This window comes from Crotalus tigris, unplaced genomic scaffold (genome assembly GCF_016545835.1).
Source record: "Crotalus tigris isolate CLP2741 ecotype Arizona unplaced genomic scaffold, ASM1654583v1 scf7180000017987.690289119674:8195010, whole genome shotgun sequence".
Lineage (NCBI taxonomy): Eukaryota > Metazoa > Chordata > Lepidosauria > Squamata > Viperidae > Crotalus > Crotalus tigris.
Window position 1 is genome coordinate 5,260,291 of NW_024096758.1, and position 19,836 is coordinate 5,280,126.

General features: G+C 43.4%; 2 protein-coding genes across 2 annotated transcripts; one reads left to right on the plus strand and one right to left on the minus strand.

Moving 5' to 3' along the window:
• Positions 1–1,146: 1,146 nt before the first annotated feature.
• On the plus strand, positions 1,147–10,157 carry ABHD1 (abhydrolase domain containing 1). The gene is made up of 9 exons (XM_039346102.1): positions 1,147–1,362; positions 5,025–5,185; positions 5,291–5,470; positions 5,651–5,696; positions 5,946–6,058; positions 8,862–9,035; positions 9,174–9,222; positions 9,329–9,494; positions 9,570–10,157. Exons 1-9 carry the CDS (start codon positions 1,291–1,293, stop codon positions 9,806–9,808), a joined length of 1,200 nt encoding a protein of 399 aa, XP_039202036.1. The 5' UTR covers positions 1,147–1,290; the 3' UTR covers positions 9,809–10,157.
• A 3,018-nt stretch (positions 10,158–13,175) lies between these two features.
• PREB (prolactin regulatory element binding) lies at positions 13,176–17,722 on the minus strand. The gene is made up of 9 exons (XM_039346103.1): positions 17,451–17,722; positions 16,708–16,915; positions 16,271–16,488; positions 16,027–16,107; positions 15,577–15,701; positions 14,927–15,100; positions 14,200–14,272; positions 13,747–13,897; positions 13,176–13,637 (listed from the first exon to the last, which is right to left on the minus strand). Exons 1-9 carry the CDS (start codon positions 17,583–17,585, stop codon positions 13,543–13,545), a joined length of 1,260 nt encoding a protein of 419 aa, XP_039202037.1. The 5' UTR covers positions 17,586–17,722; the 3' UTR covers positions 13,176–13,542.
• Positions 17,723–19,836: the final 2,114 nt, after the last annotated feature.

Consider the following 19,836-nt stretch of genomic DNA (forward strand, 5'->3'; position numbering starts at 1 on the left):
AATTTAGTAAGACCTTTTCCAACTAACAAACTTTATTAAATGGTATAAACTTTCATGAGTTGCAGTCACTTCATCAGGTACATCATCACAACATCAAAGGAATGGAATCATTTCCTTTATCAGATCACAGAAGCTTATGCTTTTTAATCAAACATATTATTCAGAAAAGATGCTATCAAAATTCTGACTTTTGATAGCCATAGGCTAAGAGGGATCTCCTCCTTCAAAGTCTTTAAGTTAATGTAGTATTTGAACTAAGTCAGTGGCTTGATTCCCACAGCCACTTAATTTAATTAGTAAATTAAGAGGTGCAAATGCAATCCCTAGGACTTTAACTGACTTCAGTATGATGTCTTTAACCACCAGTGTCAGCCTACTTTTCCTTTTACTAGTTGTATTGGATGAAATGAGGCATAATTACATTGCTTTAATTATCAATTAGTAACAATGAAAACAAAGGTTTGATCTTCTTATGTTAGTGTGGAAGTCCAAGCTTCACCTGGCAAACATAACAAGAGTGTTTTATTCATTTTCAGAAGTTCTCTTTATTTTCTTGGAAGTGGTATCATACAATAAAAAAATCCTCGTTTTATCTTTCCTCTTCTATTTTCCCTGCTGCCCTCCATTAGCTTGTTGAGGACGGCCTTGTCAGTTGAAAGCTTTCTTAACATACATACAGTCGTTTTTAAGTAACCTAATGCTTTCTTTCTCCTCTGCTCCTTCTTCTCTTATTTGTCTTAGGGTTTTATTTTGTTTTTTTGCTCATTAGTTTCTCTGCTCATTCTTCCACCAACTGATCATCTTAGGGAATTTGGCCCGTCTCCTACACTAATTTTCGTGCAAAGAAAGACGGGCGCGGACAGGTTCGGGATGGTAATGGATGAAGATTCAATAAAGTAAGTTAGCCCGTTTTAAGGAAGTGCTCAGGAAAGATCGCCGCGGACTTTCCCCTTCCCTCCCCAGAAAAAAGGAGACACACTGAAATGGCACGAAGGGCGGCAGAAGCGCAAGGGTGCTCGACGAACACTTGAACCCTGATCTCTGACACGGGAGATCCGACTTCCAGCCTTTTTTGTCCAACGTCGGGTAGAATGAACGGGAATTTCCGTCACAAAGATGGTCGCTGCGGCTGACGGAGCAAAGGCGCCTGCTCATCACAAAGGGGGCGGAGCCTGCCTTTTAAGGCTGTGCCTGACTTTTGTATTCGCTTTGTTTGCTGTAGCGGTCCCTTCGTTGACTGGCTGCCGGCTGAGCCTGATTCCGCCGACGAGGGAGGACAAAGTCAAGACGATGCTGGGACTGTCGTTATTGCTGGGCTGCAGCACCGGTTGGCTCCTGTACTATTGGGCGCGCGTCCCCAAGGTCAGCCTTAAGCATCGGTACTGCAGCGTCTTTGGATACGCTTAGGGATGGGTTAGGGGGAGGCAGGAAAAGTTCCGAGGCGATGAAGTAGAGCCTATTTGCAGAGCGGCTTCCGAGTCTTTCTTTCTTCGGGGCGATGGAAAATAAAAACGACACTTAATTTCCCTGAAATATATCAGAGGGTTCCCACCAAACTCCAAAATGGAACCCACGAAAGGGGGCATAGCGACTTTGGTGGCCAACTTCACACAATGTTTTCCTATCTTTCTATTGGCCCCTAAAGCAAGGTTATTTCTCTGAGCCCGGTTTCCATCCTTTCTACTGACTTACTAGCAAGGGTGCCCCTTGGAGGATTGCCAGAAAGCCACTCAGTTGAAGTATTCTGCACTTACACGTTGCTGTTTCTACTCTTGCGACAGGATTAATTAGAGACAGAAACTCCTCACCTGCTTCCTTGCTTTTCCCTGCCCACTCCTGTTTTCTTCATTTTAGTTGCCAAGTGTTAGTATGTTCTGACCATAATACATCTGCCTTTATGTTGTTTTCTTTTTTTGTATGGAATATGCATCTCCTTCTCATTCAGGAATATACTAGATGGTTTTTGGTTGATTTTTATCTTACCTCTAGCCACAAGCTCTTCAGGTATTTAGTTTGTTTGCATTTAAGCTCTTCCAGTGGGTGAAGATTTGCTTGCTTTGGCTGTCAAGTATTACTGTGGAGATGCCTTTGCATCTTGGCTAATTCACATTATAAATAGTTCATTTAAATTTATATTCTGCTTTTACTTTGTACAACTGAAGGCAGCATACTCCATCAAAAGCCAAGACACCCTACAGCACTTGGAGTCCTCTCTGTGGCATGCGCGCCATGCCACGGAGATGGCAACTGTCCTCTTCAACCAGCTGCCCGCTAACTCGCCGAGGTCCAACGTGGCCAGATGCATCCCAGCACCCATGCGTTCGCTGGCCTCTGTGTGCATGGGCCGATGGTGTCAGGCAGCAGCCACCCCGGCCCTTGCCCTGTGACAATGACACCCCCGCCCTGCCTCGCCTTGCTTCTCCTCACCCCACAGAACCAGTCTCCTGCCCACCACCCCATCTGCCAGAGACCCCTGGATCTCCCCAACCCTGCCCGGCCCCCACAGGCATCCCTCCCCACGAGCAACATCAGGCTAGCCACGACCACCCATCTGCCACAACCACTGTATCCACACCCACCCAGTGGGCCATGCCCACCTGGCACCCGGCGATACATAAGTGGGTTTTGGGTTGAAATTTGGGCACTCGGTCTCTAAAAGGTTCGCCATCACTGCCCTACAGCCTCCACTGGAAAGGCTAAATAGAATTTCACATATTCAAACCTGCCATGAAATATTTGTTTGTTTGTTTATTCAATTTCTATAGCTGTTCAAGTGTACAATTGAAAACATATATTATTAAGACACTAAAAACTTTTTAAAATCATGAAAACAATAGAAACATCTAAAATAAATATTTATAGCAACTCAGATACTGAGCCAGTTAGTAATACAGCCAGGAAATGGGACCCTTAACACATTTAGCACCCCAGGATCTGGAACATAACTAGGTTTTTACAGCCATATGAAAGGCTAATAGGATTGGGGTCATTCTAATCCCTGAAGGGAGGACAATCCATATAGCAGAGGCTACTGAGGAAAAAACCCATCTTCTAGTCCCCGCCAGGCAATATTCTTTGGCTGACGGGAGCTGCAGCATATCCATTCTGTTAGATTGAGTTGGATGAATAGAGACTTTTGGAAAAAGGCAATCCTTCAGGTAACCCAGTTCTAGGCCATGCAGGGCTTTAAAGGTGACAACCAGCATCTTGAGTTGCACCTGGAAATCCACCATTAACCAATGAGGCTCACACAGAAGTAATGTTAAATGTGCAATATATCTGGCACCATTTACTACCTGCCCAGCCGCATTCTGCACCAGCTGGAGTTTCTGAATGCTTTTCAGAGGCAGCCCTATGTAGAACATGTTACAGTAGTCTAAATGAGAACTTACAAGGTTACTGTGAGCACAGCCTCATGATCCAGGTATGAGCACAATTGGGATGCCACCCAAAGGTCTGGAAAAGCCTTCCTAGCCACAGCTGCCACCTGCTTTTCAAGCAGAAGCCAAAAGTCCAAAGGACCTCCAGATTGCACAGCTGATCTGTCTGGGGATAATGCAACCCCATTCAAAACTAAAGATGGAAAAACTAGAGAGGACTCTAGAGAGTCCAAATATCGACAGTTACTCCATTTTGCTAGGCTTATTTATTTATAGCTCTCCTTTATTATTTTTATAAATAACTCCAGGTGTCAAACATACATAACACTACTTTCTCCTCCTATTTTCCCCACAACCACTCCTGGTGAGTTGAGAAAGAGAGACTGACCCAAAATCAGTTATTCATGCATATGGTGGAATTAGAACTCACACTCCTGGTTTTTGATATCCAGGGGAAAATTCATGCAGAGTTCAGTATTTTACATTCAGTTGAAATTTACATTACAGGCTGAATTTTAAGAAACAGAAGTTGTTTACCGTATAAGGACAAATGAGTTTCCTGCTGAGAAGCAGATCCTTGGATCCTATTACAAATTCTGGCCTCTGCAAAATCTGGGCTGTGCCTTCATTGCTTTGGTTCTAGAATTGCAAAATTAGGGCATAATAATATACTTCAGAGCAATCAATTTACCGCCTACTTCTCCTTCCCAGAAACCTGACAGAACAATGATCTTCAAAAATAATTCCCTGGATGACTATTTCCACTGTAATCTTGGTGTGCTAGCCTGCCTGCCTACACATACCTGTATTGTATACCTGTATTATGTAAGAACAAACTTGATGGATCAGGCCAATGTTCGTCATCCAGTAGCTTTTTTTCCACAGTGACCAACCAATTGTCTCTAGGATGCTCACAAGCCAAGGAGGCAGATATACCTCTCTCAGCCATATATTTGTTTGCAGCTACTGGTTAGGACAGGCAACCCCCAACCCTGAGATAACATTAAGTCTTATGATCCAAGGAGTTTTCAGGCTTCCCTCCATGAATTTACTCAGTCGCCCTGGAAAACCATCCATTAGTAGTCATCACCAAATCCTGTGCTAATGAATTTCACAAGTCCGTTATGTGCTGGATGAAGAAGTGCTTCCTTTTATCTGTTCTAAATCTTTTCCCACTCAGCCTCATGAGATGGTTTTTGGTCCTAGCTTTCTGAGAGAGGAAGAAAAATGTATCCTTATCCATTATTTTTATCTGCTTTATTCATTTCCCTCCCCCCCCCACTCTCAACTGTGTTTTTGAAAGCTAAGGAGTCCCAGCCATTCTAGACTTTCTTCATGAGAAAGGCATTTCAGTCTTTTGATAAATTTGGTTGCTTTCTACTGTACTTTTTGAAGCTCTTTTATGTCTTATAACTAAAATAACGCTTTTATTAGCTTCTTGGGGTATTGAGAGAAACTTGTGTGTGTGAGAGGGGAGGGACTTTCCTCTAACTTGCAAATGCTTTCCTTCCTTATTGCCTCAGGGTGATTCATCTTCTCCACAGGTAACTGGAGGAGTGGTCCTACTGAGGGGTAGTGGAGGAGATCTTGAGTTTGATTTGTTGTTCAAGTTCACTCTCTAGAATTCCACTCGTTCCTTTGCAGCGCCCACTACTGGTGGCTTGTCAGCCTTTCCAGTCCTTCTTGGAGAAGTATTGCCCCATTGTGAAAGAGACATTCTACCCTACACCATGGTGCTTTGAAGGTCGACTTCAGACCATTGTTCGTGTCTTTATCAAATCCTGCCCATTGGTTTCCTACCACAGGTGAGTCCACTATGGGGGGGATTGCATTGTTGGATTGAGACAATGGACATGACACTGAGTGCCATTCTGTCCACATTTTGCCTCGTCTTTTTACATCTCATTCAGTGAATTGCTGCAAACTGCAGATGGCGGGCAGTTGCTCCTGGATTGGGCTGATCCTGACAATGGGACCCATCCTGACCCAGAAAATTGTCCCATTGTCCTGTTTTTGCCAGGCTTGACAGGCAGCAGCCGAGAGACTTATATTCTGCATTTGGTAAACAGCACTCAGAGCCATGGCTACAGGTGAGCAACACCATAAAACATACCCAATGTTTTGAAATTTAGAGAACTGGATTTATTTCACTTTGGATCTAGTGTCACATTCATTTGGGAGTTCTGTTTTGTTTGAGGGCTAATAAGTATAGGGTTGTATCAAAATGAAAATGATGTCTTCTTATGGAAATTTACCATTATCCCTTCCAGGGCTGTTGTGTTTAATAATCGAGGGTGCAGAGGAGAAGAGCTGCTGGTAAGAGCTATTGCAGTGTAGCACAAACCTGTCTGTCTGTATATATATGTGTGTGTGTGTGTGTGTGTTGGCAGCTGAGATAGGTACAAATGCTTTTTAATTACATGGGAAAGGAGGACTTGTCTGTTACAGGTGATCCATACAAACACACACAAACACACACACACACCGTACTTTTAGAAGAGACAGCTCTTTGCTGCTGTTCAGAACTGCTTTTTGGTCTCCCATCCATGTCCCTCTTATTTTCAGACGCATCGGGCTTTCTGTGCCACCAATACTGAGGACTTGGAGCTGGTGGTGGGCCATATCAAACGCCGGTTCCCTCATGCACCATTGATGGCAGTTGGCATTTCTCTTGGCGGGTGAGACTTAGGTTGGGCAAAAGAAGGGAAAATGGAGAAGCATAATTTTCTGACCCCAAGGAGCATACCAGGATGAGGCAGTCTGGTTTTGTATTTCACATTATCATAGATTCTTTTAATTAAAGATAGAAAATCAAATCATTTAAAATATTGGACTAAAGATGATAATATCTCCATCATCATCACCACCACCACCACCACCACCATCATCATCATCATTTTCTTCTTCCCAAATATACCACTGTATTTAATATTTTCAATTTCTTCCCATCGATGACACGTCTTCAGCTGCATCTGCGTCATATAAGATACACATACAGACTCACACATCCCCGCGTCAGGGTGAGCAATCCTCAGATTTTTGTGTGGTTTCACCTATTTTGTGAACTTAAACATTCCTAGATTGCATTATCAATATTTAGCAGCACAGTTTTCAGTAGCCTGAGTTCCTGAGTTTGCTAAAATAGGGGTACCATGTGTTCATAAAGATTTGTTACATCTACTTTAAACTCTCCAACTCAACCCCCTTTCAACAGAGCCAAAAGCCAACTAATCTTAAAATGGTTTACAAAACAAACACTTTGATTCTACTGTATCTTCAACCTAGCTGAAGGCTCATATAAGGTACCAACCTCGACTAAATACTACTTTCTCTATAGATATTTAAAAAAATCTTTTTTCAGCCTTCTGATGGTAGCTTTCGTTTTTTCCTTTGAGACAATGCTGTTTGATTATACTCTTACCCATAATTTGCAGAATACCTTGATTGTTTGCAAGGTGTGTGCAAATGTATGACTTCCAACACTGATGTCCCCTGGATAAATTGCTGTAAGCCCCTTTTTTTAAGTGAGAAGCCTTATAAAACAAAGTGCATCATAAATTGTGAGGTATGGACAAGAAAATGACTTCAGTAGCACTGCTTATTTCCTGATTTCATCAGCTTTGTAAACTGCTGTAAGCACTTTATTTAGGTAAGAAGCAATGTAGAACAAAGTTCATTTTAAAAAAAGCTATAAAGCATAGTCATTTATTGCAATAATGTTCCCAAAGAAAATATCAGTTTTATTCTTCCTTGTATTATTCAGTACACTCACACCCTATGTTCCTACTGATTGAGCCCAGCAACCTGATTTTTTTTTTTTTTTGTTAGCTTTTTCAAAGGCCTTTCCTTACCCCATGTAGTCCGGGAGCCAGACCGCAGTTATAGGACAGATGTGCAACCTTTATGCCTGATAACGTAATGAAAATGGAGCAGGAATGATCAATTTGGGGATTTTTTTATGCAAGTTGAAGAGCAAAATCGGTTTCAAACCAGAGACATTTTATCCCTTAATCTTTCCATAATGTTATTGTGATTCAGGAGCTTTTGAGCAGATATAAATATTTGTGGCACCCATTTTAACCTATAGCCCTTCCATGGGGGGGGGGGAAACAAATGCTTTGTGGGCTACAGATGAGTGTTGATGACTGTGTGTAGGTCAAAGACTGCCTACTCTTTATGTAGATACTCTGTGTGGAAATACTGGTGATGAAAGTCTCCATGGAGGCTGTTTTTTCCTTCCCAGCTGCTGATAGACTGACTATTGTTTATCTCAGAGTCCAAGAGGCTAACAACAGCCAATGAAACAGCTCCAGAAAACAGCCTCACAGAACAAATGTTTCACTCTGTTCTTTCATTACAGAGCTTAAGCAAAGTGTTTGAGATAGGATTCTGTCCCTAATTGATAGATTCTAGATGAAAGGCAATCCGGAAGTCTGTTTGCTCAGTCATGGTGGCAGTGGATATGAGTCAGCAACACCAAACACACTTTGTCTAGAACATAGTAATGCAAAATAGGAACTTGTCTCTGATATTGCAAATTTCTACTATCTTCTTACGGAACAGGTACCTCTTTGGGCAAAAACATTTTTTATAGTCAGGGAAGCATAGTTAACTATTTAAGGGGGCATCTGGGCAGCATTTCCGTATACATAGCCAGGTTTTTTAGTTGGAGATGAAAACCAAAGCTACAACTTGCTTGGCCAAAGGCAAGCTTTGGTGTTGCAGATCTACTTTACCACTGACCCTAACTTGCTTACACAAAAGGCCCTGAAGGCTATGACATTTTGAAAAAGCAACCAAATACACTTCTGAAGATCCTATCATTTGACATTTCTAGGCCACTTAAATATTTTAAATCTGTCTTGTTTTTTTTCATTATAAATAGATTCAGTTGAATCTTTTAATGCTTGTTTTTGCACCAGTAAGGAGCTAAGACTCAAATGTTTTTAAATTAACAGCCAGGAAATTAAAAGAGACGTGGTTATGTACTTGCAGCCAAGCTGGTTGGGAAGCTTGTGGAGAATGCAAACTTTTGAAAGGCATCAGGTTGGGGGAAGCTGTACAGTGGGAACTTAGTACAGATAGCTGCTCTAAAAGTAGCTCTCGGTCCAAACAATCTCAGGGATTTCATTTTTCTCTCACATCCTCTGCTGGAAAGGGCTCTCAGAAGATAATAATTTGAAACTGTCTAGGGAAGAACAGTTTTTGGCTTGAATCTTTCATTTGTGAAGAGTTCTGTCACTTGAAAGCTATCTTGAACTTTTGATCCAGCAAAACATGTTCTTTTAATAATAGATCCCAGGATGGGAATTCCTTTAGGAAAGTGTAGCATTTATGACTCCTGAATGGAATGAGAAGGCAAAGCTTCAAGTAGGCATTTTCTTGACTCCCAGCTGTCTTTTGATTAACCGTTGAAGGTTAATCAAAATTATCCATTTGTGCCCAACCCAGCCCAAAGCCACCCAAACTCTCTTTTGACAGGATCCTGGTGCTTAACTATCTGGGGCAAAAGGGCCAGGAGGCTGGACTGGTGGCTGCCATGACTTGCTCAGTGAGCTGGGACGCATTTGAAACAATCCATTCCCTTGAGCAGCCTCTCAACCAATTCCTCTTCAACCAGTACCTCACAGCCAACCTGTGCAACCTGATCAAACGGTGAGTATTATGTTATAATGGGACCTTGCCTAGCCCAGGACTGAAAACTTAATTAGGCCTTCTGCCAACTCAGGCAGGTATCACGACTACCTTCCAGAAAATCTACTGTCTCTCATCATAACACTCTTTTCCTTCTAGGCATAGAAAGGTCATTGAAGAGAGATTGGATGTGAACCATGTGCTGAAGGTACCATCACTCCACCCTCCCAACCTTTTCCAGGCCCATCCTCTGCTCCATGCCTTGACCTTTATGTGCTCTCTCTCCTCCCCCACCCTTGGGCTTGCTCTCCCAGGCTCGCAGCATCCGGGAGTTTGATGAACGCTATACGTCTGTGGTCTTTGGTTACAAGTCATGCCAGGAATATTACCAGGAAGCCAGCCCTTCCCAGAAGGTGTGTCTCATAGAAGTGCCAGTATTGTGTCTGAATGCTTCAGATGACCCTTTCTCTCCTCAACATGGTGAGTCCTATACTTTTCCTGCCTCTAAAGAAAGGCCACTAGGAGCCTGCTCTGATTTGTTCTGTCTTCTTCCAGCTATTCCCACAGAGACCGCACAGCATGTGTCCACCCTCGCCCTCTTAGTGACTGAACGAGGTGGCCATATTGGCTTCCTAGAAGGGCTCCTACCTCGCCATCAGAGTTACATGGACCGTGTCTTTAGTCAATTTATGGATGCTGCTTTCAAACATCAGGAGGAGCTGGCAGCTATAACAGTAACCATGGGAAGCCAACAGCTTGGACAGAACTTATATACAAAGATGACCAGCACATGATCAAGAGCCAAGACGTCCACCATACAGGAGGGTGAATATGATCTCACTTAGAGAGATGGAACCCCTCACAGGCAAAACTAATGGCACCATCATGCACAACATCCTTTCTGTCTTCCTAGGGCAGGGGTAGGCAACCTTGGCTCTTTTATGACTGGTGGACTTCAATTCCCAGGAATTCTGGGAGTTGAAGTCCACCAGTCATAAAAGAGCCAAGGTTGCCTACCCGTGTCCTAGGGTACCCATTTCCTTTCCCAAAGGACTCCTAGCCAGAATCTGCTGCTATGAATGGCAACCACAGATGAAGATGCTGTAATGATGATCAGCAGAATACAGGATTGTTTTTCTAGCATTTTGGCATATGGCTGTTTGTTCCATATATGAAGACACCAGCTGTTCCCTATTGTTTTAATTCCTCCATCCTGGATTTTCTTGTAGAGAAGAGTTTTGTGTGCTTTTCTCTGTGAAAATATTTGGCTAAAAAATTAGGCACACCACAGGTAAAATAGTGGCTTGTATACTGTACCTGAGGCCACATCTTAGAATACACTCTGCAAAAAAGGAGATGGTTACCAGACACTTCATCCTAAAATTCCCTTCCTCATTTTCAATTTGAATTTCTCCCAATCAGCCTCTGCTGCAGTTGGGAAAGTAAGTTCTAGTTAGATACTTTAATTCCATCTTCTAGAACTGTTTCTGATTGTGCCTTGGGAAATAGTTAATAGTGTGTAGTCTTTTTCCTCTGAAAAATCAGCTACAGTACTTCCATTGCATGAAACCTGAACCAATCTTCCCCAAGAGAGGAGATCCTAGGAAAGGGGCCATTATTTTGATTTTGGTAAAAATACAGTTCTCTTGGGAGAGCTTGGGAATGGTTTGTCACTGCCCTCTTCTGGCATGATTTTCCAATTTCCTGGTCTAGCCAACAACTGCAATTTCCTGGAGAGGCCTCGTCCATGTACCAATTGAATTTGTCAAGCTCAGCCAATGTTTATTTGCTGCCATATTCTACAACGGGTGTCAAACTCGCAACATCACGTGATGTGTCGCGACATATCGTGACTTTTTTGCCATTGCCTGCAATGGGGTGGGCGTGGTTTTGCTATGATGCATCCGGTCAGGCCGGCAGTTTGACACCCCTGTTCTACAATAAATTTTATTATTGTAGAGCCAAGGTGGTGCAGTGGTTAAAATGCAGTACTGCAACTACTTTTGCTGATTGCTGGCTGCCATCGGCAATTCAAGTCTCACTGACTTCGCCTTCCATCCTTCCAAGGATGGTAAAATAAGGTTATTGGGGGCAATATGCTGACTCTGTAAATCACTTAGAGAGGGCTGTAAAGCACTATGAAGTCTAAGTGCTATTGCCATCTAGAGCAAATCATCCTATTCAGTAAAAGCACATATTTTTTTCCCAATAAGCTGCAAAACTGGGCTATTTCATTATTATACAACTGAAAAGATGACACAACAGAATGAAATCATAAAAGCTGGTTATTTAGAAAAAATAAGAAAAGTTACTGCTTCCCCTGCTTTCAGCTACCATGTTGGAGACTCAGGAAAGGGAAGAACAGAAAAATAGTGCTACTATTTCACAATATATATGGAAATATGGTTGCAAGCAAGAATGGTTATAGCCCAGATATATGTACACAGATTCAACTGTTAAATATTGGGCCAATGAAAGATATGCCACCTAAAACTCTGGTAATCATCTGTTAGCAGACAAAGACCTGGTAGATTACTCGATTGCATAACAGACAATGTTATGTTCTCAGTAGCCTCCGAATTTTTTAAAAAAGAAATTTCAAACCATTATCATTCAAAGCCAAGCTATATATCAGGGCAAATGTAGACTTAATTGCTGAACTGTAGTTTATCAAGCTACAAATGCCTGGTTTCAAACTAAGAGAAAAATAAAGGTGTATAGTGTAATGTGTAAACTAGGGCACTGAGCAGTGGAACTTTTCAAATAGTCTGAAAGACTCTGTGATCTTGCCAAGTCCAGATTCCCTCAATAGTTCTACTTTTCCCACCATAAAGCATGATGCAGAAATTTATTTGTTATGGAAGAATTAACTAACTAAACATCACCAAGCATATAGAGGTCAAAAGCCTATTCTTGAATCCATTGTTGTAGTTGTATAACATGCTTGTCCCAATGACTGAATTAAGCAACCTTCTGATTTTGCACTATACTGAACCATTATCTAGCCAAATAAGTTGAGCACAACAAAAAAAAATCTAAAATATCTCAGATGGTATGGTAATGCAGCCATCACAGCAGGCCCTAACTTTTAGGGACTGGTTCCGTGGAGAGAGGTTTTTCTGTGGACTGGAGAGGGTGTGGTTCCGCATGCTGCAGCCTGGTGCTGGTCCACAGACCAGGGGAGGGGACCCCTTATTTAGTTAAGCATGTTAAGAAGATGTCCAAAAATTATATGAAGGTCATGTAGCAACAGATCACCTATGGCTGACCCCCAAAGGCTACTCCAACAAAATACACTACTAGACCCAAGGCCTTCTCTACAATTACTAGCTGACAATTACTTCTCACTTACTAGCTCACTCAATTGAGACACTGTACCTGGACTATCAAGGAAGATTTATTCCCTCTCTTGCTTCCCTGATAAAAACAAGCATTGATGCAGGATGCAGAACCACCTATCCGAGCATTCTTTTCAGATTGTGATCACTTTCATTTTTCTGATTGGCAAATGCCAGCATACCACATCAGCAGTCATGATTTTTACTTCTATGAAAAAGTGGTGACCTAATAAAACTCTGGGAATTTAAAATAATTGAACAAGTATGATATTGTTCACATACTTCCCAAGTCACAAAATAAGTAATCTAATAAGAGAGGGGAAAGAAATTTTCACTTCATGGAGAAATCCATACTGGAGAATGCTTGAAGCCAAGATGTGAAGAGGGACTGTACATTGCTGAAAATTTGTTTTTTTTTTTTCATGAGAACAGTTATGGTTTGCTGACATAAGCTGCAAACGGGGTGTGCATTTGCACGAACACATGCATAAGCATCCTTGCTTTCTCTGTGTATACATTTAGGCTATTAGAGTAATTCCTGAAGTCAAGCTATAGATGTTCTCAAGAGGAAAGGGAATCCCCAAATCCCGTATCCTCTCTGTCCCCTTCTCTTACATAGCCATGGCAGAAAAATAATTGCTGTTAGACACGGGACAGTAGACCTATTCCAAATGACAGTGTCTTGGTCAGCCTTCGTGGAGCAGCTGCAACCTCCTTCATTTCTGGCCCCAAAGAACCCCCTACAGTTATGACCTTTGGCTCTGCCCAAGCCGAAAGAAAATGGAGAAGTAACCAACAAGGCAGGCAGGAAGGAAGAAAAGGCTCTGCTCCATCATTGTGTTTAATAATTCAAGGTTTAAGACCTGAGCTTAAACAGGAAATCTCTGCTCAGAGCAAATAAAGCTGGAATGTTTCTCACAGATCAGTCAAAAATGGAGAAGTATTGTTCCTCCATCCCTATTCAGTGTGATGGGGTTAGACAAGAATTGCTCAAGGCCAAAACCTGATCAATTGTGAGGCCCAGCCTCTAGCTTGGCCAAGTTCACCTGACCACACACTTCACTAGGGCAATCGTTGCCCTGGCTCCTGAGTCCTCTCTCAGTCTCTGAGGTTAGAAAGAAGAAGATGCGTCTCTTACAGGAAGGGCAGAGAAGGTCCAAGCTTTCCAGGAACCTCATCATAAAGAAAGGTTAGAGGAACCCCGGGAAGGCCAGCTGTAGTAACAGGACTGTGCCCACAATCAGCCCAGCACAAAAGAGCAGCAGGAGCCAGATGGGGAAACTCCCTGTGAAAAGAAAAAGCATTGAATCACCAAGAGTTTGTAGGAGACCCCATATTGGCAAGACAGGAATCCCATCCCACATTTAAATCCACTGTCCCAGCTTTGAACATACGCCGGCAGGCAATCTGGTGCAGGCGGCAGCGGCTGTCAACTGCCACACTTAGCAGGGCTGCCTCATTGCTCTTGAGCAGTTCTGCAGTCTCAGGCAGGAAGGACACAGCAGTGACCACTATGCCATGTGCTTCTCGCACGTAGTACACCCTCTGGGGAAATAGAAAGGAACACAGAATTGGAGGCAACATGCCACTGATTCAGGCGACATTCAACTCTCAGGAGTCAAGATAATCCTCCCCTTTTCCTTGGCCTTACTTATAGAGCCTGCTACAAGGTCTTGGAACTGTACACATACCAGCCCTATGCCAACCATGAGTTTGAAACATAAGTATCAACATCCTCACCCCTCACTCCAACAATGGCTTGTGCCTTGACCAGGCTTTGTGTGTGCTGGAGCTGGCCCAGCTAGCTGAGCATATGTATACACAATATTGGAGGGGTAAACTCATACCTGCAAAGAAAAGGCGACGAAGATGGCAACCGAGCCTGTGACAGTGCCCAAACCCAGGAATGTGCCTGTCTCACTGAAAGCATAGAAAGAGAGCCATGTGCATTCCCCATGACATTCATGTAGACCAATACTTAGATAAATATGTTTTAGAGCAGAGGTCCCCAACCTTTTGGGCACAAGGGACAGATTCCGTGGAGAGAGGTTTTTCCGCGGACCAGAGGGTGCATGGTTTTATGTGCTACCTGCATCTCACAGATCGGATTTGCTTGTTTGTGTGGACCAGTTGCTGGCATGGTGCAGCCTGGTAGTGGTCCACGGACCCGGGGGTTGGAGACTCATTTTAGAGGACTAGCATTTCCTCTGAAGGCCAAACAGGCTCCAGCCTTGAAATACCAAAACTAACTGTTCAAGATGTTTGCGAAGTCCTTTCCTATTAATCCCACTGGATATTAGAGGAGAAATGGATCTGAGAGGCTATAATTCGCTATTAAGGAGCTTCAGCTCCTATTCAGGCACGCAACTAACACCATCATTTTACAACATATACCTTAGGATGTTGTGCAAATATACAGTGAATATAGTCTATATACTGTAGTTAAATATAGTGTAAAAGCCGAACATTTGCAGAAAACCATTGTTTAGTCATCCTTAGGTTAAGGGTGTTATGCAAACAGAACCAGGGTTCCTCTCTCTTCTGTGAAGGTGGAACACAGGAAAATCATCTCACCTTACAGAGAGGCATGAGATGACCTCATTGCCACAGGGACGAGTAAGCAGGGGCAAGAAACTATGTCCATCCCACTTGGTGATGTAGCAGGGAAGCGGACGTCGTTCACGTTTGTAAGGGATCTGCACTGTGTACAATCGCAATGCCTTGGCTTGGTCTTCAACTGTACCAAACCTGTGGAAGAAGGAAGAAGCATCCAAATAGAAAGTACACATGTATGGTCCAGACCACTGTTGGCAAACCTATGGCATATGTGCCAGAGGCGGCACTCAGAGCCCTCTTTGTGGGCACACGCGCTCTCGCTCTGCCTCCTCCCTTGGCCTCCTCACCAGCAGGCTCCATGGAGAGTCACCCCCAGGTGCAGCCCATGCAGAGCAGCACAGCCAAGGATATGGCAGCTGGGCAGCAGGAACAAGACTCCACCCTCCCGCTCCGTTGCAAGATGATGCTGTGAGGCGTGGGTGGAGGGCGTGGCCACCATGGCACTGCAGGGCCACCTGGGTGATCTGCTGCAGTGGGCTGTGGAGGCAGTGAATGGCCCTACAGGTGGGTGGGGGTGGACGGAGCGGGAAGGTGGTGGGGCAGTTTTTCAGCACTCGGTCTATAAAAGGTACGCCATCACTGGTCCAGACCAACGGTATTCCCCTTACTTGCAAGACTGGTAGCGGTAGGTCTTGTCTGGAATGCCTGGAAGATTTTCATTCCAACGCAGACCCGTCACCATCTGATCTCGTTGCCACACACAACACTGGAAGTCCCGTCCCACTGTCACCACCTGGAAAGATGCAATATGAGCAGCCATGGTCCCCACCTCAACCATCATTACTATCTTTTGCCCATAAAAACAATTAAAGCCAATCTTTACCCGAATAAAGATAAAGGAGTTCTAGATATTTCACTGTGCTTCTTCAAGTCTTTTATATAACAGTGACCATTATAGTCAGACTGTTCTTTGCCTTATGAGTCTTCAATAGGGGTTCTGTGTTCTCACGTATTTATTTGTCTCTGAATGTTTTCCTTCCTGGGAACTAACAAAACTAGCAAGCAAGCAACAATCTGGCACTGTACTGGTCCCTTTTGGATTTGAAATCCCTTCTCACCTTGTTATCAGGACTCAGTGCTATATCCTCTATCTCACCATTGTGTGCCTGGAATTCAAGAGTTTTCTTCATGCTGGGAAACTGTGAAAGATGTAAGAAACAAAATATTTATCATCACCTCCATGTTCACACTCCTAATCTACGAAAGAAGGGCTTTGCAATCCACCATTGTAACACCAGACCAAAACCTTGCTCCCCAACACACAATAATAGACCATTTCTCCATCTCCCCAAACAGGTGTACCTCCCAGACTCGCAGGAAACCATCCACACCACCGGTAGCTAGAAGGGTATGATCATCACTGAAGCACACAGCCTTCTGGAGAGTATCTGGGCTGGTGTCTGTTTGGACACAATGCAAAGTTTCCACTGCCACCTCTGTCATCTCTGTGTGTGTACTGCCGTTGCTCTTCTCACTGGGGATGGGGGGCTTGCGTCTCCGTAGATTTTTATCACCAGCACCTAAGGGCATAACAGCACATAAGGAAATATTCCACAAACTCTTCTGAGGAAAGATCCCAAGTTTCCTGTCTCTTCTGCAGATCTTGTCCATTTTCAGTATTAGCAAGATTTTTAACTATTGCTGTTTCCACTTTTACATTTATTTTTAGACTGCTATTATTCTGGGCTTGAGTGTATTAGGAATTCTATTATGTAGCTAAATAAATGTTAGGTTCTCACCTGCTTTAGCACTATCACCGCTGCTGCCACCTGTTTTCTGCCCGGATTTAAAGAGCTGGAAACTCAGGATGTGGCAAGTAGCATCCTGCCCTGCAGCAATGAAATTTCCTGCCAGTGCCATAGTCATGGTGGCCCGGGTCTCTGTGTCATGAGCATGTAGTAGTGAGGCAGATAGCTTGCCTTCTCTCCAGTCCAGCTGCAAGAAATGCTTGGGGAACAAAATAGGGAAAGGAAGGATAAAGCACCAAAAATACCTGCAAAATGGCCTTATCTGCCCAAGAGCAAATCTTGCCAGGGATGACAAGATTTGCCCTTCCTTACCATTGTACCAAAGAATATGTGCACAGAGGGCACAAATTCCCCCCTTCTTCAAGTATGGTTTGGTGCTTGCCTGAAAGGACAACCACAGTTCCTGCATAGCCATTCTCTCTCCCAAACCTGGTCCTTTTCATGTTTCCTTTTGGAGCCTACATAATGCTCCCCCCCCCCCAAGGAGGCCAGCTTAAAGATCCGGGTTCATGATTTTCTTCATGGACATTTACACTGTGCACTTCAAAAAGCAGCTTCATCCAATGTGCACAAACCTTGTTCTGACAGTTGCAGCAAACATCACCATTCTCCCCATTTCCCTAGCCGGGTAATGGGTACAACTCTGAGGGCAGGAGGGGAGCTCCCAGCCAACGCACAGAAGGCGACTCCGAGAGCAGAATGAGGGGGGTACCCTACTCCCTGAGCTTCCATACCAAGCCATTCGTGATCCCAGTCTTGGCGGCGCCGCCTCCCCCCGCGATTAGCGCCAGTCCAGCTTCACGGTGTATGCGCAGGGCATAGAGCGGGAACGGAGCCCGGTAGAGCTCGGGCGGCCGACGAGGGGGCATGACTGGATCAACGAAGCCGGGGTCAGCGGGGTCAAAGGTCAGCTCATGCCAATTCCGCACTAAGTTGTTCTTTCCTCGACTCCTCTCTAGCGTAACTCTGCACAACAGCGCTTTGATCTCGACTAGGCATGCGCAGATCCGACCTCCTTGACATTGCGCAGGCCCAGAATTCTCAGCACACGTCGGCACAAGAAGGACCGGCCGGCGAGAAAACCTTCGGTCGCATAAGACTCAAAAGAACATCCACGTCGCCGCCGCTTGGCGTCCGTAGTTGGGGCGGAAGCCGGGCAAATCACGGTGTTTAAGAGGCGGAAGCATGTTAGTGAGCTGTGCTCCATTTTCTTTCCTAGGCGAGGCTTAAGACGTCTTAAAGTGAAGGAGCGATTATTGGAGTTACCGCCATGCTAATTTCTGCGCGTGCGGATCATGCATTTTCTAAAATGCATCTATACTAGGAAGGGTTCCTATGAGTAGAATTAGAGACGTGTGTTTTCTGTTGCATGGCCGTAGGTTTATATAATGAATTTTGGAGCATATTCCGCAGTGTTTCCATGTAGTCTTTCTGATGTTATGACTGTTCTGTTTTAGACTATAAACTGAGATTTCTTGGTTTTGGACCTTAGAAAGATGTAACTATTGAATTTTTTAAATATACAAGAGCCTGATCTGCTGTAACAAAACATCTGTGATTGTTCACATCCAACAGTTGGATGTGTTTTATATATGTATTCAGCATTATCAATGGGTTATTTATTCCTAATGGCTATTAAATCTCATTATTTCACATAGCAATTTCAATTCTCTAAAGGGATTAATCACCTTTTATTTTCTCATACATTTGTCAAGTCACTCTTAACTGCCCATGGGATTGTGGAGTAAGTGAAGAAGAAAGGATTCTACAGGGGCAGGCTAGAATCCTAAAGCTTTGCTGGATAGATTAAATTGTTTCTATAGTTGAAGCCTGGAATAGAATAAGTCAGAAACATTATTTTAGGCCACTAAATCTAGTATTCTGCTCCTGGCAAGAATCTAAATTGAAGTGCTGAATGCAGCTGGAGTTGGGCAGCTAATAAATAAATAAAATAAATCTCACAATGACCAAATGGTCTTGTTACTTGATGTGTACTATCTATTTTATTTCTTCTCAATCTTTTTAGGATTAAATATTTCCGATTGCATTTGGGAATCTCCTGTCTGAATTTCCAATTCCCTCATTTTTTTCCCCTTGGGGCAGCACACATATCAACATGAATAACCCCTCAAAACTGGGTCACTTAACTTCCTGGCTTATTGCCCAGGGGATAAGCCAGGTTTAATAACCCACAAAGGCTATCAGGATTGGAGCCATCTGAATCCACTGGGTGATTTCATCCAACAACACAGAATTGGGTACATCAACATGCTGTTAGTACCTAGCCAGAAGGACAGCAAACACCATTATTTCCATCACCACCTGGCCCCAAAACACTCAACATAATCCACTCAATCCCACAGTTCAGAAATCCTTTCCAATCCAAATAAAAATTCTTCTGTTGTGGCAAATGGAAGGTTAAATAAAAATGATAAGCACTCTTCTGTGTTCAAGTCCCACTGTCACATGTGGGAAGCAAGATGGCTGCTATCCAGAATGACAAGCTCCGAGAGAGCCATGGCACTCAGACTGAACTCCAGAACAACCATTGCTGCATTTCTCTCAGCTCCCAGCTAGGTCTTATCCACCTTTTTCCTAGACAATCTGGAGACCACTCTGAAGACTCAGAAAATCATTTCCTCTGGCAAATGCCCCTAATACCATCCAACCAGTAAGCTAATGTGAATGCCATGGGGCACTTTTTCAAATGCTTTGCTGAATTCAAGATTTCTGTTGCTCCCCTCTGGGAGGAGGTTTCAAAGTATTTATAGATTCTACTAGATTCTGTAACAACTTTGTTCTTGAAAAGTCGCAGGATTCTTTTTTTTTTTTTTGCCATGTATATGTATACATTTGAACTAAAGTGTGCCATTTCTCTGTGTCATATACGTGTGTGTGTGTGTGTATGGATATATGAATAATGGTATTTTTTTGAGACCTGAATGCAACAAATTTTCATTTTAATGTATGCTGATTAGTGTACATTTAAAGTGACAATAACGAATTCTATTCTATTCTATTCTATTCTATTCACAATATTCCAATAAACCTCCCTTGCTTAAGATTGCTCTTCTGGATCTTTTTTCTAGCATTGAAATATTCCTGATTACATGCTGTGGG

Coding starts and splice junctions, on each gene's coding strand:
- ABHD1 (XM_039346102.1), top strand. CDS start 1,291: ATGCTGGGACTGTCGTTATTGCTGGGCTGCAGCACCGGTTGGCTCCTG. Junction 5,697..5,945: donor GCAGAGGAGAAGAGCTGCTG/GTAAGAGCTATT, acceptor TCTTATTTTCAG/ACGCATCGGGCTTTCTGTGC. Junction 6,059..8,861: donor GTTGGCATTTCTCTTGGCGG/GTGAGACTTAGG, acceptor CTCTTTTGACAG/GATCCTGGTGCTTAACTATC.
- PREB (XM_039346103.1), bottom strand. CDS start 17,585: ATGCCCCCTCGTCGGCCGCCCGAGCTCTACCGGGCTCCGTTCCCGCTC. Junction 16,108..16,270: donor GTTTCCTGCGAGTCTGGGAG/GTACACCTGTTT, acceptor CATCTTTCACAG/TTTCCCAGCATGAAGAAAAC. Junction 14,273..14,926: donor ATCTCATGCCTCTCTGTAAG/GTGAGATGATTT, acceptor CTATGCTTTCAG/TGAGACAGGCACATTCCTGG.